The 27,732-nt window shown below is 37.2% G+C and overlaps 1 protein-coding gene across 1 annotated transcript in view; it reads right to left on the reverse strand.

The window, feature by feature from the left end:
• Nucleotides 1–2,265: 2,265 nt before the first annotated feature.
• The window catches only part of LOC131679545 (uncharacterized), a 55,370-nt gene continuing 29,903 nt past the window's right edge, over nt 2,266–27,732 (reverse strand). Inside the window, exons 4-7 of the mRNA XM_058960286.1 lie at nt 14,690–14,801; nt 3,065–3,243; nt 2,837–2,994; nt 2,266–2,773 (exon numbers count right to left, since the gene is read on the reverse strand). Of these exons, the coding sequence (XP_058816269.1) occupies nt 2,364–2,773; nt 2,837–2,994; nt 3,065–3,243; nt 14,690–14,801 (859 nt within the window). The 3' untranslated portion in view covers nt 2,266–2,363. The remainder of the gene's footprint in view (nt 2,774–2,836; nt 2,995–3,064; nt 3,244–14,689; nt 14,802–27,732) is intronic.

Raw genomic sequence — 27,732 nt, forward strand, 5'->3', positions numbered from 1 at the left:
CTAAGAGTGAGTCAAATTTCCTTTTTTATGTTTTTTAACGACATTCAATTAGCAAGGGACTGGTAAATGAAGTATATTTTTCAATAGTAAGAGCAGTAGTATGATTGATTCGCATTTCTAATGCCACAAGGTCCTGACGTCTGCGGTAGCAGATAAAGGGTTGAGTAGCCGGGCCGGCAAACTCTAAGCTTGCTCATATGACCCTTTCCACGCTTTTCTAAACTTTCTTCCTTCAACTCCTTACTCTCCCTTGAGTGCTATGGCTTTTAATATTGAAAAATATACTTCATTTTCCGTTCATTTGCTAATTGAATGTCGTTAAAAATATATTTCTAAATATTTTCAATTTTATGCAACATGATAATGAACTACTTCACAAAATTTTGAGTATTGTTCGTGGAAGCATTTTTGTTTTATGCACTTTTTCATGTACAGCCAGCTTCTAGTGACCAGTAATAGGTACGAGCAGTAGATATGAGAAAACTATTAGGACTTCGTTGAGTTCCACAAATCGTGTTCATGATATATTTCACAGAACAAAACTGATAATATCATGCACATGGGTCACATTACTCCACGTGTCAAATCCGAAAGCAAGCTCTAGAATAAAATATCACGATAACGTGAACAGAAATTACGAAAACCGTGTTTAAGATCTTGAAACCATGAACATGAATTAGACAACTCTCGACAAAAATGCCAAAAATCGTGACTAGGATCCTGAAATCATGAACATGCATCTCACTCACACTACTCATGACTAAAATATGACGATAACGTGAATAGAAATTTCGAAAATCATGACAAAGTTCCTGAAATCAAGAACATGTATCGCATTACGCGTGTTTAAATTGTGAAAAAATGCTACTAAGATCCTGATTATAAATCCTGCCAGTCCGACAGAAAAATCCGATTTATGAATAAAATAGCTAGGTAACGTGATGAAAAATCAGAAAATTCACGAATAAGCTCCTACAATCATGAACATCATGTGACCCAACTAAACATTCGAATGTAACGCCATTGATATAATCGGGGCAAACTAGTTTTTTGGAAACACAAATAATTTCATGAATACGAGGTTTATTATTCACAATTCCAAGAACTTGGTCACGATTTTCGTAAATCGTTCAGTTCACAAAATCGTGATTTTTTGTTCATAATTTAAGAACGATTTTTTCCGTGAGTCAGTTCCAAAAATTCCAATTCCAATTCCATTTTATATACTCATTTTTTACAGTTCATTCATTTCATGAATTTTATTCGCTTTGTTTATTTTATTAATTTTTAATATTTGACTAATTTTGAAGATATGCTCATTTTATTTTAACAATTTTTTTCATTCAGCTTTCTTTTTATTCATTTTATTCATTTGAGCTCATTTTATCTATTTAATTCCTTTCATTTTTTGGTTTTATTCAGATCAGTTTATTTATTTCTTGCATTTTATACTCTTTCTTCATAGCGCCCCTTGCGGCTTAACTCTCAGCTAATTGGATCTCCAATAGCTCAAAATTGTAAACCCAAGCAGGCACAACATCAACCGATATGTTTGCAGGGGCGAAACAATCGACCATTAATCCCCAACAAATCGTAATTCCATAAGCTAGGGGATGATTTATTGCCAAATTCCTTTTCCACTCACTTTGTTAATCGCGCAGCAGAAAACCAAACTGTATTATTAGCTTTTTACTGGACTACGATAGCTGTTCAGGGACCATTCATAAATTACGAAACGCAAAAATTGCCCAAAATTAATTCCCTTTCGTCCCATGCAACAAATTGTCACAATTTTATCTATCTCCCTTCCCATATTACGTAACAAATTCTTCAAAAAAAATTTTTTTTCTTCACTAAAAACTCCCCTCCTCCATATTCCACAACATATCACAATTTGTCGAAATACCTCCCCCCCCAAAAGCGTTACGTAATTTCTGAATGGTCCCTAAAGTGTTAGCACATTTGCCTTTTATTATCCTTTTAGTTGAGTAAACGATTCCATCGCAAGTTAATATACGTTTCAATTTTCTCTTTAATTTGCAGCTTCACTTCGAATTTGTCGATTAATGGAAGTTAGATTTTCATCCTACAGATAAAGAATTCACATTGTATAGGTTGTGTCTACCCAGGATTGATTGGGATACGAGATAAGCGTTTGTAGAACAAGAAATGAATCAAAAGGGTTAAGACCAATTTTTACGCATTCCATCACCGTGGTAGTTGAATGGTGTTTCGGATTTTGTGAACGGTTTTGTTATACAGTAATTTACAGATGTATTGCGAACAATTTTAAATTACTTAAACACAACTTGGCGAGAGGACTTTAAAAAAGTCTGACTGAACTGATGGAGCGGGAATTTATTTTACTGTTGTAGTTTTCTCACATATTCGAGGGCGCGAGCGATGGCTTCCGGGATCGGGGGAGGAGTTGGCAAATGAGCACCACGAGGAACGAATCCGTTCTCGTCGGCATTATAGTCCACGCGGTACCGCACGCCATCATCTCCGACATACTCGAAGAAGCCCTTGGCGCGCAGTGTTTCACTATCCGTATTACGATCTTCAATGCGTCCAGTTTCGGCAACCTGCGCTTCCTGTTCGGTTAAATAACGGTAATAGTAACCATCTTGGTTGTATTCCTTAACTTGTTCCTTGATGCGATCCCAACCCGAACCGCTGCCGGAGCCGCTGCCTGAGAGCTTGACTTTTTGTGCTGGTACAGATACCTTCGGTGGGACGGCTGGGATAACGATTGGAACGGCAACCTTGGCTCCTGGGTACATAGCAATTGATAATAAGCTGTATGTAATAAATTTAATTTACCATCGTAACTCACCGCTACCGGATCCAGACCCGGCTCCCTTTCGCGATCCAGATCCTGCACCACTACCACCCCGTCCAGCTCCACCGCTACCACCTCGTCCTCCTTGGCCACCGAATCCTGATCCAGCACCTCCGGCACCGCCCTGTCCACCCTGGCCATATTTGCCGTCACTAGATTGCAATGATTTCAAAAACACGTTACACAACAATTCACACGTCCTGCTTTCTCTTAAGAACTTACACATAGGGAACATATTTTCCGCTGTACTTTCCAGAATCATCGGGATGATAGGCTCCGCTTGAATCAGGATGATACTTGCCATCACTGTACTTGCCTTGGTAGAGTTCTGGATAGTATCGACCGTCGTTGTATCGGGCATCTTGCTGTCGCTGTGCAGCAACACAGCCCAGGATCGCCAACTGCAAGATATGATCGTTCACTTAAAATTCAACACTATCGATGGATTGCAATCTTCGTCTGTTAATCACATTTATTGCGAGGTCTTAATACCGAACCAACGAAAGCAATAAAATCTAACACCACAACCAATCTGCCATGACATTAACTTTCAAGAGCGATCCACACCAAATTTTAATCAACTATCACTGCTCGCGATTTATGATCCATCGCTTTCGCTTTCAAAAGATAGTAGATACTTACCAAAATTATGTATTTCATTCTAAATAAAAAATAGTACTCTACACTGATCTAAACTCCACCAAAGCAGAAGAACTAATGCAGTATCATCTATACTATGTAGCAGCTTTTATAGTACGATTTAATATTGGTATATCCACTAGTTCTTTCCAATTCTTGTCATCTTCGATTGTTGCTTCGAGCGTCGTTTTCCGCTCATCCTATGCACTAACGCCCCAAAATATCTCGTTTATCATCACACTACGGTCGCACGGTCGCGGCAGGGTGATGCCGGTTTTGCGACAGTTCGTTGGGACCGCGCGCTTCTCGCGCGTGAAAAATTCTGATCTACATAGAATAGCCATTAGAATAGACTCAAAAGTCACCCATGTCGCTCACAAGCCCCCCGTGCGAAACGGGGATTGCTTGGTTGTCGTCCGCGAATGCCAGAGACGCTCCCGTGCGCATATAATTAGATAGGATCTTTCGCCTTTTCATGGGTTATGCTATGCCGCGGCTGTGCCGAGGTCTGGCGAAATAGCGGAAGGTCGCGACGATTAACGCGGGCAGATTTTTTTTTATTGTTTGAGAAATGTGTGCATCGAGGCAGCCCGGACTTCGAATGGTTATCGACACTCTGCCTGCGATATGGTGTCCTTGGATAAATCAGCGATATGCGAATCTGTTGGAGTTAAGATTTGATAGCAAAAGTCTTGGCGCCTCGAATGATACTCATCAGAATTCATTCCATATAAGCTAATTATGTCTATTCTAATTCATGGCGGCTGGAATGAAACAAATTAGTTTTAAATATTCGTTATTTTTACAATACTGAGTTATTAGTTTTATAAATGTATTTACGATAAATACACTATAAAACTAGTTTTAATCCACTTAGTGATGCAATTATGTTTTTTTAATTTATGAACTAATTATCTTTATGTCCGTTTTGAAAAAGTTTTCAATTTTTAGAAATAAAATAGTAAAATAAGGCAGCGTAGGGAAGACAATTATCTTGCTACTACAAATGTACGTTGTTTCCAAAATAATCATAATTCTAAAGATAGTCAAATATACACACAAACTCATATTCGTACAGGACACATATTTTAAGAAAAATCAATTAAAATTTCTATAATAAATAACCAATGTGGTAACTTTTGTTTGTAATATCAACTTTCTACCGTATTGGAATGCTGCCTACTAGTTTTGCTGTGGAATTTTCTCCCATTCCTCTAAGTAGTAATTTCTAAGGTCATTCTCATTAGAAGCCGGATAGTTACGCACTTTTTATCTTAATACTCCCCTATATTTTCAAATCAGTTAAAAAACGGGAACTGCATTGGATTATCGATAACACTTAAACAATTGTAAATTTTCCATAAGCATTTTATCACGATTCATGCTTTAGGTTCTTCTCCTGATCGAATTTATAATATCTACCATTTCCTAGTAAAAGTGTTATCTTGCGGGAGCTGTATTTTGAAATTTATTTTAAGATGTTCGTATTAAAACATACATTCTAATCCAGCATTCCACCAATGAAGCAAAAATTTCTAGCACTTCCAGTGGACATACAATACCCCATAACATAACCCTGTCCCTGCGCTTAGCTAGTCGCTGTTGTGCTATCTTATGACAAACTCCATTTTGGGGTAAACTGAGTTAGGTATGTCTAAAAAATCTCTACAAGGTTGCGTTTTGATATTCTTCTTTGTTACTGAGATATAGCAAAAAACATGATGAGAAATTTTGAATTTTTTGCTTCAAATGACTGTGTCTGGGGATTAACTCAAGGTATCTCGATATATAAGATGTTTTGATGTGTAAAACTATCTACAGAACACAATGGCACAATTATTTTCAAAGAAAAATTATACGTGTTAGAAAAATGTAGTTTAAGTTTTAAACTGGAAATATAGTATATTTGGCAACACTGTAACAAAAAATAATATTTTTTTTTTAAATTCTCTGACTCATTTCCTTCAAAATGCATCTCACCGATTGTTTAAAAACCAAGTAAAGCCAAAGATATGAATAAAAATTAATAATTGATGATTTTTTCCTATGGACAATTTTCCATGCACGATTATGACACGCCATAAAAATTTTGTCATCTATACACACCTATGACACGTGTGAGTGCGACTTTTGTTTACATTTATAGTAAAAACTCGCAACATAGTCAACCGATCTAACCGATGCAGAACAGATAGAAGCATCAATTGTCTTCTTTGAATTGTTTACACCATTTATAAGTTTCAAGATATTCAATCTCAAACTTTAAAAATCGTTTTTCTCTAGATGTGCTAAATGGAGCTTGTCATAAGCGCGACAGCGACGAGCTGCCGCTATAAGGCTTTTTACGATTAGGTCTGAGTTCGATTTTCTCCACTCGAAACAGCGGCCATTTAAGTCAAAGATGTTGAATTTGAACTAGTAGACAAAGATACAAATCTTTCCAATATTCAGATAGAGTGTATCAATGTTGTTTGGCAAAAAATAAACTTATTCTTTGTCCTTCTTATTGATGGACGGCTTCTTGCGCAGGATACAGGCATTGTAATACAGGTCGGACTCGATTATCCGGGGATTCGATTATCCGTGATTCGATTATCCGTGATTCGATTATCAGGGGAAAATGATTCGAGTATCCGGGTGTTTCGAAAAAGATTCAAATTTCAACTAGAATGTCTGACTATAGTGCTAATTCGATCATTGCAGTGAACAAAACTTTTTTTCGGGGGGTCTAGGGTTAACCTCCTCACAAATTTTGGCGCACCTCAAAAAAAGCTTATATATGGGTTATTTTGTGCAAAGTGGCCAAATAAACCAAAACTTGGAAACGAATTGGAACCAGTTTCGAATATATTGTTCATCTAGAGCCAATATATAATATCCTAAATTATTGCGTCATTTTTAACCACCCATGGTCCATAGGAGCACTCCTAATTTTAACAAATTGTTTAAAAAAGATAGTTGTTCTTCGGATTATATCTCTGGTACTCTTTGCACTAGAAGCAATCAGAGAGATGATTTATGAAGGATATGTTTAATGAATTTGGAAAAAAATGTTAGTTTTTACGGCAGTGTCGCCAAATATGCAACTTTTTAGTTTTAATCTAAAAGTACATTTTTCTTGTAATACACAAATCGGTACAGGCCTTTTTTACACATAAAATGTCATTATACTTACTCGGTCGGTTTCTGACACTCTCTTGGGATAATGATGACATGCTGTTCAGGATTCTGTTTGGAAGTATTCTTAGCATTCCAATGGAATCTATTTCAAAATTTCGATTGAATCCTTATCCGTATTTCTATGTTTTTGCCTTTCTCAATAGAAAGGTATTGCAATTGCTCTGAAAACCGACTTTTTAACGGAGGCCCGGAGGGCCGAGTGACATATACCATTCGATTCAGTTCGTCGAGTTCGGCAAATGTCTGTGTGTGTGTATGTATGTGTGTGTATGTATGTGTGTGTGTATGTGCGTCTGTGTGTGTGTACGCGAACACAATCTCACTCACTTTTCTCAGAGATGGATGAACCGATTTTTACAAACTTAGTCCCAAATGAAAGGTGCAACGTTCCCATAGGCTGCTATTGAATTTCTAATGGATCCGACTTCCGGTTCAGGAATTACAGGGTGATGAGTACGATCACGCAGAAAATGTCGATTTTAAGAAATTCTGCAATGAATGTATAATGGTGAAAATTTTTCCAAAATGTAACCACAACTGCTTCGATTTGTAGTACTAGGTCATTAACAGCCATTCAAAGTCTCTTTGGTCACATTGGCCACCATCATCGGTTCCGGAAGCCCCGGCGGAAGTATCCAAATTCAGAATAACAGTCACATCGGTTTCTCGGAGGTGGCTAGACCGAATCAACCAAACCTAGTCTCAAATGAAAGATGTTGCGTCCCCGTAAATGGCTATTACATTTTATCCCCAACCGACTTCCGGTTCCGGAGTTACGGGTTGTGGCGTGCGATCACATAGCAAATTGTGATTCAAACCGATACTCCGATGAAAGCAAAAAAGGTAAAAATTTCACTAAAATGTCTCTCAAATAACTTAACTTTGCAGTTCTAGGTCACCGACGGCCAAACAAACTTTCGTTGACTACATTGACCACCATAGACGGTTCCGGAAGTGCCCGGGAAAAGCGGCCATCTTTCATAACTAGCAAACTCATATCAGTTTCTCGGAAATGGTTGGGCCGATTTTCACAAACTTAGTCCCAAATGATAGCTATATTATCCCCACAGATGTCTGTAAAATTTCGCACGGATCGCGTGTATGGTTCCGGAAATATAGACTGAACGGTCCGGTCAAATATGAAATTCCCATATAAGCCGGAATTCAAATTTTTTTTCAAAGGGGGGACCCCATGAAATTTCAGAAATCGAATTCGTATTTTTGATGCCAAACATCTTTAAAATGCATGAAACGTCGAGATTTTATGTTATCTCGAAAAAATTTTTTTTATAGAAATCGACTTTTTGGGACTTTGCCGATTTCGCACCTTTTTTCAGTTCAATATTACCGTGGCTGTTTTTTCTTTTTCAAAATTTTAGAACTCGAATGATGATTTATTTTCCTGTATATAGTTGTCATGTGATGTATAATAATAAAATGTAATATATGCATTTAAAAGCTTTTAATGAATATAAACAACGCACACATTCTCGTGATTCATGATTGAGAAAGGCACAATTGCACCGCTAGGTGGATTAAAATAGGTTTTTTCTCTGAATTTTGATGAATCCTGCTCAAAATAGCATTCTACTGAAGATTATGATCATGTTCCAATTTTCAATGAAATCGGGTGTAAAATTCTGATGAATAACCTGCTTTGAGTTCCAGTGAACTTTGACACAATATTGCTTTTCTTACATTATCCCCTGCAACAATTGATTCCTGCTCAGAATTCTAATGGCATCTTTAACCCATTCATGCCAATGTTGTTGATATACAACCACGTTTTTGAACGACTATAACTTTTGGTTTACTCAACGTTTGTTTACAACAACAAGTAAGGCTAAGAACTGGGACTAATATCTTTCATTCGAGCAGTAACAGTTATAAATATGATGAGTAGAAAAAAAGTTATTACAATTAATCTGATTAGGTTCCGCTGAAACAGTGCTGCCAGGGATAGTTTCTGTTAATGGTGAAAGTAAAATTTTTGAATATTTTCGTAGCCAATAGCATAGCATAGCATAGCAAAAACGACCGCACTCATCATGGGTGGCTGATACAGTGAAATCTTTTTATACGACAGTATAGTTCACTGCACACCTGGCCATGTCCTTACGATCGCTAAGGGGAAGGGAATGTTAGTTGAATACATACTTAAGAAGCTACGGGGAACCCACGCAATCTCCATAGGTATTACGGATGTTAGATTTTGTTAGTAGGGAAGGAAATGGGATGTGGGTTTGGAGTGATTTTATATATTCAACAAAATGGATAATGAAAATTATTATAAATCGGATTGATCTCGCCAGATTTATTTGAGTGATGACACCACCAACAGACTACTTTCTTCGAGCATTCCGCTTAGCTGGGTTACCACAGCAATAAAAACTTGAAATGTAGTTGACTAAGATGGCATCGGCGAGGACCCGGATGACGATTCTTGCTGCAAAACAGTAACAAACCGATACCGATACTCTTTTGAATATTTTCGTAGCCAATATGTAAATATTATTGGAAACTGATAGAACTTTCTAATATAGACTGCCTTAAACTACCCTTCTTCAGTAAATTGGACTTGATCGAAAAGTAAATATTGAGCAGCTTCTAGCACTGCGAAAAAAGAACATATCTTTATTAAACCAGGTTTTTCGTGTTTCATGATAAGATAAAATAGTTTTGGAACCCTATATGCGGTAGAAAAAAGTTGGTCGAGAAATGGTTAACAAAATTCTGATAAGACATCCGGCAGCCACTGGAGGCAATTTCAATTCTTGGGTAGCTCAAGCAAAAATGGATGTTAGGCTATGTTAAGAGGGCGCCAGCAGTACTTCTCGCTGAGGCCGCCGGGAACCCATTATCTACGTAACCTTCTGTAGTTCTTCGCTGGTGACAAACATGAGTGGAAGAGCTTGCGGAGACTGCATGCGTAGTGATTACCTGACAATCCGGTACGACATTAGTCAACTAAATGATGTTACAAAGACAAGGATCTCTTTTTGGATGCACAATGCGCCCTCTTCTTACTAAAATGAATGTTAAAAGAAATGTTAGCTGTTATATGTGACACCACCACGAAAATTATACTGGAGATAAGAAACAGACGACCCCCGGTTACTTTCTTTATTTTTTTTTCTAGTCTACGAGTAATCGAATCATTTACCCCGGAAAATCGAAACCCCAGGTAATCGAATTTGCCCTGTATTACAGAAGACACACCTTATTAAAAAATGCAAATAGCTATAAACAACTGATACATACTGATAACTTGTTAAGAATACAAAAAATAAATGAAAACCAACATAAAATACAAATCACGTCTTGAAATTCTGATATATCGACTAGGGTCAAAATAGGTACATTTGCATTTACCATGATAGGAAAATTTAACCAGACCATTTTATTTCCAATTTCTTCGCGTATATAGCTTATATTCATAAAATAACACACAATAAAAGTTTGATTCGATTATCCGGGGTGAGATTTTTTTTGAAATCCCCGGATAATCGAGTCCGACCTGTAGTCCGTACTCCATACATTACGATCCGAGCATCAGAGCAGACTTATACTTCGATACTCTGATTCAGTTTATCTAACATCTATTTAACATTTATTTATCTATTTTCTCAAACTTTTCTGATTAACAATCGTTTTTCTTTCACCTTTCTTTTTTTTTGCAATTCAAATTTTTTGCAATATCTAAGTTTCGCCACATCGAAATACATGTCAGATAATCTAACGCAGCCTTTTAACAATTGAAAATATTTCATGAAATGATTTATCACAACTTTAATGAGTACTGTATGTATTTCTGAAACAAAAAGCACTTTCTTGTGCATACCGTCTTAAGGTTCCGAGGCTCTGGTACAGTAACCCAATAGATCGTGCCACTAGTTACACAAGACTGTGGTACCAAATTAGTAAACTTTGTCTCAAATGAAAGATATAACCTTCCCATCGGCTGATATTTTTTGTCGATTCCGGTTCGAGAGTTACGGTTTGAAAAGTGCAACCACACAGCGACTTTCCATAGAAACGGGCAACACCATGATATAAAATCACCTTTTTGCATTCATCGCGGTATCGGTTTGAATCGGAGTTTTCTATGTGATCGCACTCCACAACCCGTAACTCCGGAGCCGGAAGTCGGATGGAGATGGAATTTAATATCAGTTTCCGGGAACGCAACACCTTTCATTTGAAATTTGAACCAATATAACCGTTATTCTGAATTTGGATGCTTCCGGATCCGTCGATGGTGGCCAGTGTGGCCAAAGAGACTTTGAATGACTGTTGGTGACCTAGATCAACAAATTCAACAGTTGTGTTTACATTTTGGAAAAAAAATTACCTTTTACATTCATCGCAGAATTCGTTAGAATCGGGATTTGCTACGTGATCCTACGTATCACCCTGTAATTCAGGAACCAGAACTCGGATCCACACAAAATTCAACAGCAGCTGATGGACCTTTCATTTAAAATCAAGTTTGTTAAAATCGGTTCAGAAAATTCCGAGAAACCGATGTGGACATTTTGTTAACAAATCCGCACATACACACACATACATACATACATACTTACACACATACATACACACATACATACACACATACATACACACAGATATTTTGAGATTTCGGCGAAATGAGTCGAATGTTATAAGAGACTCGGCCCTCCGGGCCTCGGTTAGAAAGTCGGTTTTTGGAGCAATTGCATAACCTTTCTATATGTTATCTTCATGTGATTATATTTTGAAATGTTGGTGGAATGGGTTTGAAAGTGGAGGGAATGGGGGGTTAGTAGAGTGGGAGTGGAGGATGCATCAGAAATCCTTCATGTTATTTCGGTATACGGGGTGGATGAAGGAAATGCGGGCGTAAGGGTGGGGAGGGGGGAGTGATGAAGGAGTTAGGTGTAAGGGCAAGGCGGGGGGAGGGACGGCGACGCAATACTCAACTGCACATTTTGCCTTCCATTTGAGACTTGGTCATCACCGAAGAACCGATGTGACTTTAATTGTGGAATATGCCCGGAATTCCGGACGTCCGGAATCGTCGATAGTGGACAATATATTCAAAGAATGTTTGATTGGCAATCAGTGATCTAGATCTGCGATTAGAAGTACTTTGGTGACCATTTTAGCCTGTGAGGAATTACGATTTTACCGATTTATATGGGTAATTCCAGTGTATCCTTACTAACACCTCTGTAACTCCGGAAGCAAGAGTCAGAACCGAATGAAAATCAGCAGCAGTCAATGGTATTACTGTATCTTTCATTTGAAAGCAAGTTTGTAAAAATCGGTAGAGAATTCGTTGGGGAATGGGTGTGATATTAGCTTAGGAACTTGGCGGGTCCCCGGGGGCGTCATGAACCGTCATAGGTGGCCAATATGGTCAAAGCTGCTTTAATTGATCATTAGTGATCCAGACCCGCAAACAAGAGTAATGTTACATCAATTTTAATATTTTTTACATCATTTTAACATCATGGTGGTACCAGTTTATAAGGGAATTTGCTGTGTGACCGCACTCTTCAACCCGTAACTCCGGAACCGGAAGTCGGATCAACTAAAAGTTCAATAGCAGCTTATGGGAGCATTATACCTTTCAGATGAAACTAAGTTTGCGAAAATCGGTTCAGCCATCTCTGAGAAAACTGTGTGAGTTTAAATGACACACACATACATACACACACATACATACACACAGACATTTGCCGATCTCGACGAACTGAATCGAATGGTGTATGACACAAAATAACTTGGATTTGCCAGTCTATATCAATAATGACTAACCAAAGTCACTTCGACCAGATTGGTCGGCTACGACGGCTCTTGATTTCATATAAGCAGGAACTGAAAAATGTTCAAAGAAGGGATTGAAGAAAAATTTAAAAATCGAATTCGTAATGTTGATGGCAATTAAATTCAATCAATATTCATGTTGAATTTCACGTGAAATTTTGCGTGCATTTTCAAGCGGAGCTTTTGTTGTAGTTTCACGCGAAATTTAATATGAAATTTCAGGGGGAATTTGAAGTGAAATTTCATGTTACGGGTCTCAGTTGTCGTAAAAATCCGCCGGAAATTTTGCGTCAAATTCCGCTTGAAGTTTTGCGTGAAGCTACGCCCGAAATTTCGCGTGGATTTCCGCACAAAAATCCGAGCGAAATTTCACTGAAATTCTGCGGAAATTTCACGTTAGATTCCATGGAAAATTCCACCTGAAATTTCGCGTGAAACTTGGTTTGAAATTCCACCGGGAACTTCGGGTGAAATTATACGTGCAATTTCACTTAAAATTCCGGCGAAACAATTTCACGCGGAATTTCACACGGAATACCTGCGTGAAATTTCACTGTAATTTTGGGTGTAATTCGGTGTGAAATACAGCCTAAAGTTTCGCCTGAAATTTCACGTGAAATTCCACCTGAATTTTTTTCACGCAGAATTTCAGGCGAAATTTCACGCGGAATATCAGGCGGAATCCCACGCGAAGTTTCAGGCGAAATCTCAAGCGAAACAGGCATAAATTCACGCGAAATTTCACACGGCTTTTAACGCGAAAGTTCTGAAATGAGTTCATAGTCGTTTCATAGAAGCAATAGTTTGAAGTAGATTTAGCCTATACGTATGCAACGTGAAGGACAGTGCTCGAATCACGAATATAAATTTTCGCGTAAGTGTAATATGGCAGAAAGGGGGGGGGGGGGAAACTAATATCAACCAGTTGTACCGGAAAGGAACCATTCATAAATTACGTAACGCAAAAATTGCCCAAGGTTGACTCCCCCCTCACCCCATGTAACAAATTGTCACAAATTTCTTTACCCCTACCTCCCTTATTACGTAACAAATTCGATAAAAAAAATATTTTTTCTTCAGTAAAAATAAGTTACGTTCTAACTCCCTCTCTCCCATATGTCACAACATGTCACATTTTGTTATACTCCCTCCCCCTTAAAACGTTACATAATTTATGAATGGACCCAAACCATTTTTTTGCAAAAAAATATCAAATAGAGAAATAAAATCAAGCTACCGGAAAGACAGTCAGACCGGACTTCTGTATAGGGGAAAATCGAAGGAACACTTAGCTTTGTAGATCGTAGTTCACATTTGATCGGCTCTTTCCCTTGCGAACCGACGAGTGAACAACAGTAAATTCTTTCTTACGTAAAGTGTAGTGATAACGGATTATTTAAACCGAAGCAGGGATAAACGTTAAATTTATAGATTTTTATAATTCCTAATTTATTTCAGAGTTTCTTTTCGTAGTTACTTATTTAAATTGAAAGTCGTGAGTTAAAATAAAGTGTATCTATTGGTTTAAACTGTAAGTGATAGAATTTGAATTAAATGTAATAAATTATTGTTTGCTACAGGATAGTCAAGCGAGTGAGTTAAGAAAAAGAAGAATAAAGATTAAAGTGTTTAGGAAAAAAAAACTCAGGTAAATTGAAAGAGAATAATCGAAAGTTCGTATTTAATATTTGGTTGTTTCGCAGTTGCCACGTTGGTGGTCAACATAATTGGGCTCTCTGTTTCTTTTTACTGAGTCTTGACCCCCTGCTAAGCACCGGAGTGCACGCTGACGCTCAACACCAACGGGGCTCGACTCCATCCAGCAGAGCGACGGCGGATGAAATCCGCTTTGTCGGTGAGTGCAGCCAACACGGGTACCCTTGGCAATCGCCCGGATGTGATAATCGCCTCGTGGCTGCGTGCTACTATTGGCACATCTGGAGTGCGTTGGCTGCAGAAGAAATCGCGGCCTCGCGGCACCACCCGCCATTGCTGGTTGCCACGAAAGCGAGACGTGTTCGAGAAGGGAAAGATTTCCCCAACGCCAGAGAGTTTTGTCTGCTACTCACGCAGCTAACAGCCCAGAAGCGACCCTGTACCGCGCCCTCGTCGTGCGACCACGCGAGCAACACTTGGTGCACGCGATCACCATCTGCAGAGCACCGGTCGTCGAACGCAGACCCCGCCGCAGCGAACAGCATCAGTTGCCAAGGGTCCAACCGCAGCATCAGCAACAGTGAAACCGAAGCAGCACGCTTTACCACTATTCACTGGTGGCTCGCATCGACCGCCGTATAAATCGTCCGTGGGCGAACCGAAGCAGTTCCAGTGCCTGTAAGTACGACCAACCATACATACGAACTTTCATAGTGCGCGTTGAGAGTAGGAAATTTGAAATAGTATTGTAGGGGAGAGAGAGAGAGAGATAGAGAGATTTTAGGTTCCGCATTGTTCGGTAGAAATTAGGAAGAAAAGGTTAAATGACGTCACGAAGGTGACGAATTTCGCGCCAACTCGAACAAATGTCGGCAGCACCCTCTCAGATTTTAATAAAACTTTCTGTACATGAGAACTTTGTCACAAAAAGTCACTTTGCATATTTTGTTTTTCCAAAAATGATCTAGACTGTCTTTTGAAAAGGGCCAAACTTTTTTTTACCATTTTTTTTTTTCAAATGGCTATGGCCTAAAAATGGCAAATCCTACAATAAAAATGTTGTAGGAGTGATTTTCATAGAATTAGTCAAATTTTTGAATAAAAATATTGAAAAAATTCTTTATTGAATCCTACATTGAAAAAAATCAAGTTTAAAAATTTAAAATCGATTTACAAAAAAAAACCCATTTTTGATTTGGATGAAATTTTGTTGCAAGATAGGTAATTATGTACCCTACCTACCGTCAAAAATTCAAGTTGGGGACTTTCAAGGAAAAAAAGTTTTCTGAAAAAACTTTTCCTTGTCCAAACTGAATTTTTTTCAGTGTATTTTTATCGAAAACTAAACCAATGAAAGTCATAACTATCTCAGAATCCATTTTTCCAGCTGCTAGTTACCTGATGCATGGAAAAAGTATCAGTAACGAATTTTGTATATACATATTCATAACAAACTTTAATGAAGACTGGAAGATTGGAAAATCGGTAGACTGGAAGATTGGAAGATTGTAGGACTAAAAGACTGTAAGACTGGAAGATTGGAATACAAGACGACTGGAACGCTTGAAGACTGCAGTTCATTTGTTCCTCTCAAAACTGATAAATTTTATGAAACAATTGACAAACTTTTCTAATATTTATTTTATATCTGATGGTGCAGCAGCACAATACAAACATAAGAAAAACTTTGCAAGCTTGTGTAGATTCCAGTCAAAGTATGAGTTAAGCGTAGAATGGCATTTTGTTGCAGCATCCCATAAAAAAGGACCCTGTGATGCTATTTGTGGCACTCTCAAGCAAATGGCAAAAAGAACGAGTCTTGCTCGCGACTATGGAAATACCATAACACGTCCCGAGAGGTATATAACTGGGCAGTTGAGCAAACTGAAAAAAATATCACAAAATTTATTTTATGCATTCACTGAACGGTACAACAAAATGTCAGAGGAACTGTATACCGGGGTGACTTTGATCATCGGGGTGACTTTGATCACTTGAAACTTTTTTCGTAGACCGCTTATTAAACCAGAATAGTCTACAGAATCATTTGAATTTGAAATGATTTTTTCTCTAAACTTATAAAATACTGATTTGTTATACTTTTTGAGTATATTGTTCGGTTTTTGGGTACAAAAACTACAAAAAATCGAAATTTGAGTTTAAGTTATTTTTATGAAGCTTCGTAAAGTGTCTATTTTTTCTAAAACAAATAAATCTCAGATTTGAGCAAGAGTAATAAATTACAAAGCGAGTTTTTATTATCCTTTAGAGGGGGATGTACCAAATTTACTTTTAAGAGTTTGCTTATTTTAAATACAATTTTTTGTGCAACTAGTTGGCAATTATTTCAAATTATTTCAAGCTAAAATTCGCAATATTTTTTATTGTTCAATAGCCTAACGTGTAAAAATGGATGAAACATTTTGTACATTGATAAAGCACTGAAATAAAACAATTTTAGCAGTTTTAAAGGTTTTCAGAATCTTTTATTCTAGTTGGACACAAATTATACGAATTTTGCTTACTCGAATTTTACAGTATATTGAAACACTTTGTATAATACCAATTAACATCTATTTAACAATGAGTATCTTTCCAGAATTAGTTTAAACAAACATTTGAATGAAAAACATTGACACCAATAACTTTATGTGGGTGAACATGCAGGTTATCAAAGTCACCCCGGAATACGAAAACGGATTTCAATTTGAAATAATTTATGGAAAAATAGCTGGAAACGGAGAATTTTAGGAAAAACCATCCAATACTGTTCTCCATACATCAGTTCATGGTTTAAAAATATTAAACTCGAAAAAAATGTGTTGCGTCTAAAAATATGAAATGATTACTTCAAAAAGTGATTAATGTCACCCCGGTTTATGGAACTCTAAGAGCTGTATAATAACCCCAAAACAATATCTGGAACTCAAAAATTTCACAGTTTTGTGCCTATTCCTGGGGGCAAAGTAGAGACGAAAAGGTATTCAAATTCAGAAGATGAACCAAAAATATTTTCCTTAAATAGAAATAATACAAAATAGCATGCATGAAGATAGTTTTAAGACAAATGTAATATATAAAAATAAATAAATAATTATGTAAAATTCAATACATAATGTTGTGGTGGTTATTTCTTTCTCTGATTCTTCCTCAGCACTAAAATAAAAAAAGTAATAGTGGAATATTTGTTTTACGTCATACACTCTTTTTAATAGGATTCTTAATTAATGAGGTACATACCTTTTAGTGATAAAAATGTCAAGAAAGTTTGAATTTACTTAAAAGAATAAAGCAATGATTCCATTACGTCAAACTTATAATATTTTGGTAGTAAATTTTTCAGTAAAATAAACAAGCATAAGTTTATAAAAATAAATTGATAATTGGCGGAGTTATGGGTTTTTCCCTGAAACCCTTTTTTATTTAAGAGGTTAGCGGTGATCACGATTGGAGACCAATAGATCATCTAAAATCCCAAAACTCAAAAAATTCTATTGGTATATGAGTATTCCTCGCACCTTAATGATTATTTGAATAAATAATAATTTTTTCCTCTATTCGAGAACGTTTTTAGTAAAAAAATCTCTGTTTTGAGCTTCAAAAATTGTATTAAAAAATTCTTATCCATGAAACAAAAATTTACGCATAAAAAAGGAATCGCTAAAGTACGAGAAAAATTAATTACGATAAATTAAAAAAAAAAAAATTAAGAAAATTGATTGAGTAGTTTTTCGGCAATCGTGATCACGGAAAAACCATTTTTGGTAAAACGACATTTCGAGATAATCGAGTTTAAAATTTCAAATTACCAGCGCTGTAACTTTCGATCTATTTCTCGGATTTTTATAAAAATTTGGGAAAACATTCTCAAGGAGTTGTACTTTCAGATAAAGTAATTAAAAAATTTCAATTTCATGAAAAATGAAAAAGTAGTTAGCCCCTTAATAAAAATATGCTTAGTTGCTTAATTAGACAATATCTTTTCACAAACTGAGTTTTATTGGATTCTGAGATGATTATGACTTTTATTGGTTTAGTTTTTGATAAAAATACGCTGAAGAAAAAAAAATCAGTTTGGACAAGGAAAAGTTGTTTTGTTCAAATAATTTTTTTTAAAAGTGCCCAACTTGAATTTTTGACGGTAAGTAGGGAACATAATTACCTATCATGGAACAAAATTTCATCCAAATCAAAAATGTTTTTTTTTGTAAATCGACTTTAAATTTTTAAAATCGATTTTTTCAGTGTAGGAGTCAATGAAGATTTTTTTCCAATATTTTTATTAAAAAATTTGACTAATTTTGTGAAAACCACTTCTACAATATTTTTTTGTAGGATTTGTCGTTTTTAGACTATATCCATTTGAATAAAATTGGTAAAACCAGTTTGGCCCTTTTCAAAAGACAGTCTAGATCATTTTTGGTAAACAAAATATGCAAAGTGACTTTTTGTGACAAAGTCTTCATGTACAGAAAGTTTCATTAGAATCTGAGAGGGTGCTGCCAACTCTGAACACGATTTGGCGCGAAAGTCGTCAGGTAAGATAGCGATAGGAGAGTAAACAGGAAAATAACCTCTGAAACGATATTAAAATAAAGAAAATTTGCACACAGTTTCAAGCGAAATTTACTAGGCATATTTACTAGGCATATCACATGAAATTTTACGCGGACTTTTAAGTAGAATTTCACGAGGAATTTCATGCGGAATTTCACGCAAAATTTCAGACGGAATTCACGTGAAATTTCAGGCTGAAACTCACGCGAAATTTCACGCACAAATTTATGCAAAATTTCACGCGAAATTTCCCTCGAAATTTTTCGCAAAATTCCACGCGGAATTTTACGGGTAAATATACGCGAAGTTTCAGGCGGACATTCACGTGAAATTTAACGCGTAAACTAACGCGTAATTTCAGGCTGAAGCTAACGCCAAATTTCACGCAAAATTTCAGGCGTAATTTCATGCGCAAGTTCACGCGAAGTTTCGAGCGGATTTTCATGTGAAATTCATGTGGAATTTCACGCCGAATTACCCGCAGACATCCACGCAAATGTTTTACCAAAATTTCAGGCGGAATTCCGCGAGAAATTTCGCGTGAAATTTTGCGTAGAATTTCACGCGAATTTAATGCGAAAATTCACGCGAAATTTCTCGTGAAATTTCACGCGAAGTTCATGTGAAATTTTACGCGAAATTTCATGGTGAATTTCACGCGGAATTTTATGCGTAATTTCACATGAAAATTCAGGCGAAATTTCACGCGAAGTTTCAGGCCGAATTACGCGAAATTTCACGTAAGATTTTATGCGTAACGAGAAATTTCATGCAAAATTTTAGGCGGAATTTCAAAAAAGGTCAATAAATCGTCTGCCAACCACTTTGCTTCAACCGAAACTGTTTTCAATCCGTCGTATCATGCATTGAACTCGTCCTCCACGCGTAAGTTTTACGAGCAACAATTAATAACAAACAGTTTTCGAGTTTTCATATTAAAATTAAGTGAATAGCTATGTAATCCATCATATCTGAAGGTGCTGAAAAACAATAAGAATCGGGGTATTAATTCACCATAGAAAAAAAACAAGTTTCTTCACCTCTTCCGGAGTTCTGCTCACGACGAAAGTGAAACTCATAATTTAAAATTCAAATTCACGAAACGTGGCTAGCCTACGAGATGATACTTTAAATTAGATGCTCCACCGTCTACAACGGGTTCCGCAAGTATGCTGAAAGAGGGGTTCTAACACCAAAGAAAGCCAAACGTGTAGATGTACCTGTATTCATAATCATAAGCTATTCGAGAGCAGAGTAGAAATTCAAACGATGCCGGTTAGTTTCTCGCTCCACAAGAAAATGGTATACGTTTTCCGTCACGCTTTGCTGAATCTTTCGACTACAATCTGAATTAACAAATGCAAAAAAGCCAGTTCTGCCTTCTCAGTCGTCTAATATAGTACCCATTTATACTAAACAGTTTCCTATTACAGATTGGCTGAAGGATACACGCGCAAAAAAGTCATCGATTAGGCGGTTAAAGTATTAGCTAGATTACTTGAACGTTAATGAACGATTCATTAACATGATATAACATGATGAAAACGAGAACTTTCCACGGAATATTTTTCTGCGTGTAATATAATAGAAAATTTATCCTAGCTGCTAGATTTTTAAGCAAAACTGGTTCAGAATCTTGCAAATGTCACGGTATCATCCACTCCAATTTTGATTGCAACTGACCAAAAGAACGACTGTGGATAGATCAGATATTCAAACAATGCCTCGAGGTAATGTTTGGAAATACCATTCTGTCCCTTGCTATGGAACAAAAATTATCACTTGACCAAGTCGAGCGCAGAGCATTCCAATTAGTTTTAATTATCAAATTTCACTGAACAAGCATACTAATTGTGGCGAGTGCGTGGCGCTACCTGGAAAACGTGGAAACAGACTATGTTTTGCTTCACTGAAAACCGGTTTCCAAGAAGCTGTGCGACCTTCAGCAGGTTGACCTTTTTCCGAAATATTTATTGAAAAATAGGACAGCTTCCTTTGAAATGGGGCGACGCAAGCCTAATACATTGATTAATTTCCAAGAATATTAAATAGGGTAATATAGTATTTCTCACACTATCCCATTAAAAATGATATTGGTTCTGTGAATCAAATATTGACTCAGGAGTAGACCTCTCCACATTTTGAGAAAGTTTTGAAATATGCATGGGTCAGCTCCGATTTTTGTTCTAGGTGGGAATTTAAAAACTTTCGCCAAAAATGACTTGAATTTGACAAGATGTAGAGGAGTCTCCAATAAAAAACCGTGTTTTTGCTATGTTTCCGTAGTAAGATCACTTATACTCTGATTTAATAGCCCCTACATGCCCACATATCATCAAAGGTTGTTCCTTAGACATATCTTAAAATTTTTAACAGGTGAGAATAGCTCTAATTGCAATAGAAAATTTGTTGACTGAATTTTTATATAAAAAAGAATATCAAAACCAATAAAAAAAATCTACTAATTTTTCTTTCAGAAGCCTACGTGAAATTTTTTCGGAAGATCCGGATCATCCATATAACTGGACAATTAATTAATTTAGTCCTAGAATAGTTCTGGAAAATATATTTTTAACAGTTCTCGAAAAGAGAAAAATAGACTTTTTGAATGGTATGCTATGTTTTGTTGTTTTGTAAGAAATATTGCGCGGTTTTGGGATGACAATATAAACATTATCATTTTTTGCGAAGTTTTAATGAAAACTATGCAAATGGGTCGAAAATAGCGGAGTTATTCATTTTTTTGTATTTATTGACATTTACTAACGATCGACGATGATCGACGTGGACGACAAAGCCAGTGACAGGAACTGCACCAATTAAATATGGTGCGAAGCACAATTTCCAAATCAACGAAAATGAACGAATTTGTGAACCGTTCGGCCAACCAGCCAATCCAAAAATGATTTACCGATCGTTAATACCGGAATCGAACACCATCGTTCGCTTCGCACTGATTTCCCACCACGATGCGCCTAGATTCTGCGATGAAGGATCTTTCTTTTGGCAAAACAATAAATTTTAATTTCGGTCATCTTTTGGAGGACTTCTTTTCCGCTGTTCTCCGCCAGCTAATGCAGCCTAGACTGGATTAGTTTGCCGATACCTACCGAAACGCGTTCGAAACTAAATGCCAAGGTCGGCTGGTTTTCTGCGACGGTTTTTCGAAGTGCGAACCAAAAAGGAAAATTGAAGCACAAAACTAGATTATGGAAATCGGTGTAGAGATTTGAACGTGAGTGTAGACATGGAACTGCTTCTAGTATGGAAAAGATAGCACCCCACAGTCGAAGCTGTGAGGCGAACCGAGATGATTATTAATGGAAGCGGATATGTTAATCTTTAAAGATGGGTCTAGTTTACTTGAATTAGTGGTTCAAAAACCTAACAAAATAAGCGGCAGCGAGAGCTATTCTGTTGTTAGTAGTAGTAAATCAGCAAAATGGTTGATAATGGGATTCAAAAATTTGTCTCTACATCTCGTAGTCTCCAAAATTTATGTTCCTTAGCCCTTATTTGAATATTAAAATTTGCTACACTCTTTTGAAACCAGTAGAGGTTTTGCTATTTTGTACACCGTTTGATTTCTTCGCCTTCTGCTACATCAAGTTGCTTTATTAGTTGATAACAGAGCGTGAAGCACTTTGTTTAAATCAACTATCAGTTGAACAATGCTAATTCCTAATATTTTCAAAAAATACTCCTACTCAGTATACAAGTATTGAGATGAACTTTGCATTCAACCAGCGAAATGATGTGAGATTTTTGTTATTCAAATTTTATGCCGATGTTAGACGCAGCATTTTGGCACAATTTTCGATCAGAGCTGAGCTATAAAATATAAATTAGCTAAATCGTAAGCCGTTCGGTCGTGGGATTTGTGACAGAGGAATTCAGTGAACAAGGATGTTTCAGGTCGGAAGTTGAGGTTATTTGATCTGACTATTTTGACAGGTTGAGAGAAGGAAACGCAGTGTTTACGAATGTTTCGGTTTTTTAGCTATTTATTTGACCTTCGGCAGATACCGTACAGACTTATTGTTAGAGTATTAATCATTCCTTTTAACTTGATACATTTATTGCATGGCATAAGGGTTCAGTCCGGACGAAAGTAATATTGAAAACAACATTGCAACACTTCAAGATTCATAGAGAAGTTCCTACTACCAAAAGAATTCCCGATGGCTGTGACCGTTATGTGATCCTAAGCAGTAACAGCTTTACTTATGATCACACTAGGTTAGGGTTAGGTGTCTCGTGATTCTAGGAGCCCCAGACATAGATTAAATATAAAATCAGAATTACTACCGGCACTAGCGGTGCTAAGTAAATTACGAAATAGGTGTGAAGGTATTCTTTTTGTCGTACTTTTTGCGTGGTTCTGACATATGGGATTAAAGCCGTTTTTTCTATATTTATGCCTTTCTGTAAAAACCGGATTTTGACGTAAGACTACGTCTTTGTTTTCGATATGAGGGTGCACTTGGCAAATTATAAAAAATGATGTTTAACGAAAAGTGATTAGATTTTGAATACTTATAATTTAGCCATTTCACACTAAATTTTCGAAATTTTGGCGCAAGTCGCTCAGAAATATTTCTGATAATAGATTCCAATGGATTTAGCCAAGGTTTTTTAATATTATGGCACTTGGACACAGATGGTAGCGCTTCCCAAGTCTGGCACGAAAGATTGATACACCTAGCGTGGAACGCTTCTATGAATAACGTGATCATCGACTATTTAAGGAACAGATTTGGTCGGACAAGTTCAGTCGCCTGTTGAACGGGAACCAGAGCACAGCGACAGCCAGTTAGCATATTTATCACTCATCACCGAGTACTTGTGATGAGTGGCAAGTTTGCTACACTGACTGTGGAGGTACGCAACGCCACGGCTCACAGAAACGAGGCTTGCTACTCCGCGAATTGACAGTTTTCGGTGACGTCAGAGAAATCGTTGAGATAAACAAACGGATTTCTCGACAGTTGTTAATTGACAATATTTGAGCTCTTACGGTGGAAAAAAATAGTGTGCAATGGATTATTGACTTACATTACGCCATAATTACACCAGACGCAGTGGATAATTAGTGCATCTATGTGATTATTAGCGTAAATTGGGAATTTGGCTGCATGCCATAGAAAACATGTCCCACCGTAATTTTCTGTTCACAGCAAAGGTTTTGGACATCGACATAGCTTCCTTGAGATTTATCAAGTGCCGGTCATTTGTTAGCAGCAAACAATATTTGATTTTCATGTAATTGTTTTCACCGACGATTTCTATGACGTGCGCTCGTCAAACGTTTACACTCTAACGAGCTAGCCTAGTATATGTAAGCCGTGCGCAACGCTTGCCGTTCAACAGGGGATTGTGTTTGTCCAACCAAACGAGCATCAAACAGCATGATTTCCCTTGTTCTGTGCACGTTTCAAGCATACATTTTATGTACAATCTCGAACGCAACACGCACACAAGTTCGCCTGTACAGTCGAACTCTATGTGCGTACTATAGATGGTCAGGTCTCAATTTTTTCGAACCTGAACCGGAAAGCCTGAAAATTAAAAAAAATTATATATTTTTTTACAATTGAATTATGCTTACCTTTGTAATCTTTATTGGAGAAACAAAGAAGCAAAAAAATATATCGTGTTAAAAAGAATTAATCTGCGTAGTCACGGCTGTCGATTAGCGCATCATGTATTTTCTTTACTGTGGTGTGTGCAATAGTGTGCGTAGCTGCAACCGCTGAATGGTGGTTGAATGAATAGGGGAATAGCCCCGTACGCTCATATCGCACAAAACGCTGAGCGTCTTGAAAGTATTTGTGTTTTCATCCAAACAAAAATCATTCCATAAAATAGGTGCCTCAAGCTTCCCAAAACACTTATCAGTTTTTTTTTCACTTTTATTTGTTGGTTCAATCACGGTTCTACCATTATAATAATTTTTGATTTGTTTAAAAATGGTGAAATACTCGTGTATGAGCACAATGGAAACTAAAAGGCGAACACGAAATTATTGCGACACCGAAAATGTCATGCCAATTTTCTTATAATGTTTAAAATCAAACCAAAATTTTAGGGTAGTTTTATACATATATTTACTTCAAAAATCAAAAGAAAAGTTAATCGATGAAGCCTTGAGTGTACAATTGAACGCATTTTCGCTTGATGCCCTCCATCAAAGTCTTTACAGTGTCATCCGGTACCAGTTTCTCAGTTTTTCCATTTTCTTAACATGTCCTTCTCGTCTTTGACTGTCTTCTTGCTCTTCCGAAGTTCCCGCTTCATCATTGCCCAGTACTGCTCCACCGGGCGCAGCTCCGGACAGTTTGGCGGATTCATGTCCTTTGGAACAAAATGGACAGAATTGGTCTCATACCACTCCAGGACACTTTTAGAATAGTGGCATGATGCCAAATCTGGCCAAAATAGCGGAGCTTCGTTGTGCTGCTGCAAGAACGGCAAAAGGTGCTTCTCGAGGCACTCAGATTTGTAGATCTCGTCATTTACTGTGCCCTTTGTCAAGAAAGGGTCACTCCTCAGTCCGCAAGAGCAGATGGCCTGCCAAATGAGATATTTGGAGGCGAACTTCGACATTTTCTTCTTCTTAAATTTGTCGTCCACATAGAACTTGTTCTTTCCGGTGAAAAACTCCAACCCCGGAATTTGCTTAAAATCGGCTTTTATATACGTTTCGTCGTCCATCACACAGCAGCCATATTTTGTCAGCATCTTCTCGTAGAGCTTCCGTGCCCGAGTTTTAGCCGTCGATTGTTGCCGCTCACCGCGGTTTGGGAAGTTCTGTACCTTGTATGTATGTAGTCCAGCTCTCTTCTTTGCATTCTGGACGTAGCTCTGCGACATGCCGATCTTTTTAGCCAAATCACGGCTTGATTTGCTTGATTTAGCCAAATCACGTTGGGATTTGCTTTAATCATCCGCTTCACCTTTCCCTCCGTCTTTTTGTTCTCCGTTCCCGGTTTTCTTCCAGCTCCTTTGCCGTGGTTCAACGTCAACCGCTCCTGGAACCGCTTCAACACTCTGGAGACGGTTGAATGGTGAATGTTCAACATTTTTCCCAACTGCCGGTGCGACAGGTCAGGAAATTCCAGGTGTTTGGAAAGAATTTGTTCTCTCCTTGAATCGAAAAACACGACTTCGAGTTTAACAACATGTAAACAATACATCAATGAGAAAGTGGGCAAAATTTGGGTGATTTTTACCCAATGGTAAAAAGTTATGCCCTGTTGAATGCGTCGCAATAATTTCGTGTTCGCCCTTTATAATCGCTTTTCCCTAATTTTCACCCTACCATTCCACCACCAAGCACAATGGAACCGTCGAAAATACCGGAAATCGTTGAATTCGTGCATTTCTCTGTTTCCATCTTCGCCGATCATAGCTATTGATTTTTGTCGTAGATGGTTAAGCTTGAGATATAAAATCCGTAACAATAGCCTCTTTTTAGTCATCCTAGTAGTGTGTGTACTGTGTAACATTTAAAATCGCTATCAAACATCTTACCTACCATTATTAAAGCTTTCATCAGCTCATTGATAATTAAAATCATCTTCATGGCAGTATTGTATTAGATGTACTCAATTAAGAGGGGTCTCTAGTGTAGTGAACAAAAAAATCGACTTCTTTTTTATTTCCACTATAAGGGTTTTAATCTTCACTCGCCTCTTCGGGTTAAAAAATCTCTTATGAAAAATTTCTAACCCTACGTGCGGGATCGGGACTCGAACCCAGGTGCGCTGCGTACAAGGCAATCTACGCTACCAACTACCCACCCCTTAAAATCGACTTCTTTTTTATCCGCTTAACTGTTAGTATTGAACCTCTAGAATAGTCTCCCGCAATATCAGTGGCCAATGGCCACGCTCAACTTCCTTTGTTTTAAACAGCCATGCATTCCTCGCGCGTCTTTGCTGGAACACACGCAAATTTCAATGCATCGGCAGCAATTTTCGAAAAATTGACAGCGACTAAAATACAGTGTAAACAACACACTCCAAACTACTTCTACCCAAATTTTCATATTTAAATTCCCAATGGATTGTTCCTACAGCGTTTTTTTTTTCTGTGATGCAATTTGATGTTTTTCTCGAAACCGCATTTTTCAAATTAGTAAACACGTTTTTCGGTTTTTTTGAAGCCATTTTCCGAAGCTCTAACTTTTTTCTATTTTTTTAGTTCAGCGAATAACTACAAGTCTAAGCTTTACAAATATTATAGAATTTCCTGTTTCAGATAATTTTATCAAGAGTTATCGTATTCGCCGCGGCGCTCCTCAACTTGGAAATTGTTGGACGTCTACTCTTGAAACGCTCGTATGTGTAGCTCTGCGAGACCGAAAATATTTTTTGTACACAATGAATGTATAAATAAATTGTAACATTACACAAAGGATCCATTGTTGCCTTACCTTCAAAATCGTAAATCAAAATAACTTTCGGTTTGAGCACTTTACACCAGACGCTCCCCTTAAGCCCATTGTGGAGTCTTCTACCGAACCTACGACAGTTGCTTCGAAGTATTTGACTGATTTTCCTATTACATTCAAAAAATAACAAAAACTTTGCTAGACTATTTGATGCGTTGTATATCAAAGTTTTTTGTCTCATCAATACTGTTGTATAAGGTAAAAATGTTTCTTTGTTGAAATTAGTAGATCACATGTCTTGGCGTGCTGGCGTTCCTGCTAATGAATGCAATCGCCTGTTCGAGTGTTAATAACTTTTCACTCTTGTTATGCTTCTATTCCTTCGGCTTGGATACGATATTTTTAAAATATTTTGGTTCATTTTTTGACATTGAAAATGTCTTACTGCACTATCTGGGGCAGGGTGTCATCCTAAAATCTAAAATCAAACGATGTTACGTTTTTGCGTTACTGTTTTGCTAATAACTTTGTTGTTTATAAACGGATTTCTGTCTGTTTATTACCATACAATTTGGAATTTGCTGTATTGTTCTTGTACTTCAATAGCATACTATTGAAAAACAAGCAAAACTGAATAGATCTCGGAAAACGTGAA

The sequence above is a fragment of the Topomyia yanbarensis genome, chromosome 2 (genome assembly GCF_030247195.1).
Source record: "Topomyia yanbarensis strain Yona2022 chromosome 2, ASM3024719v1, whole genome shotgun sequence".
NCBI classification, from domain to species: Eukaryota; Metazoa; Arthropoda; class Insecta; order Diptera; family Culicidae; genus Topomyia; species Topomyia yanbarensis.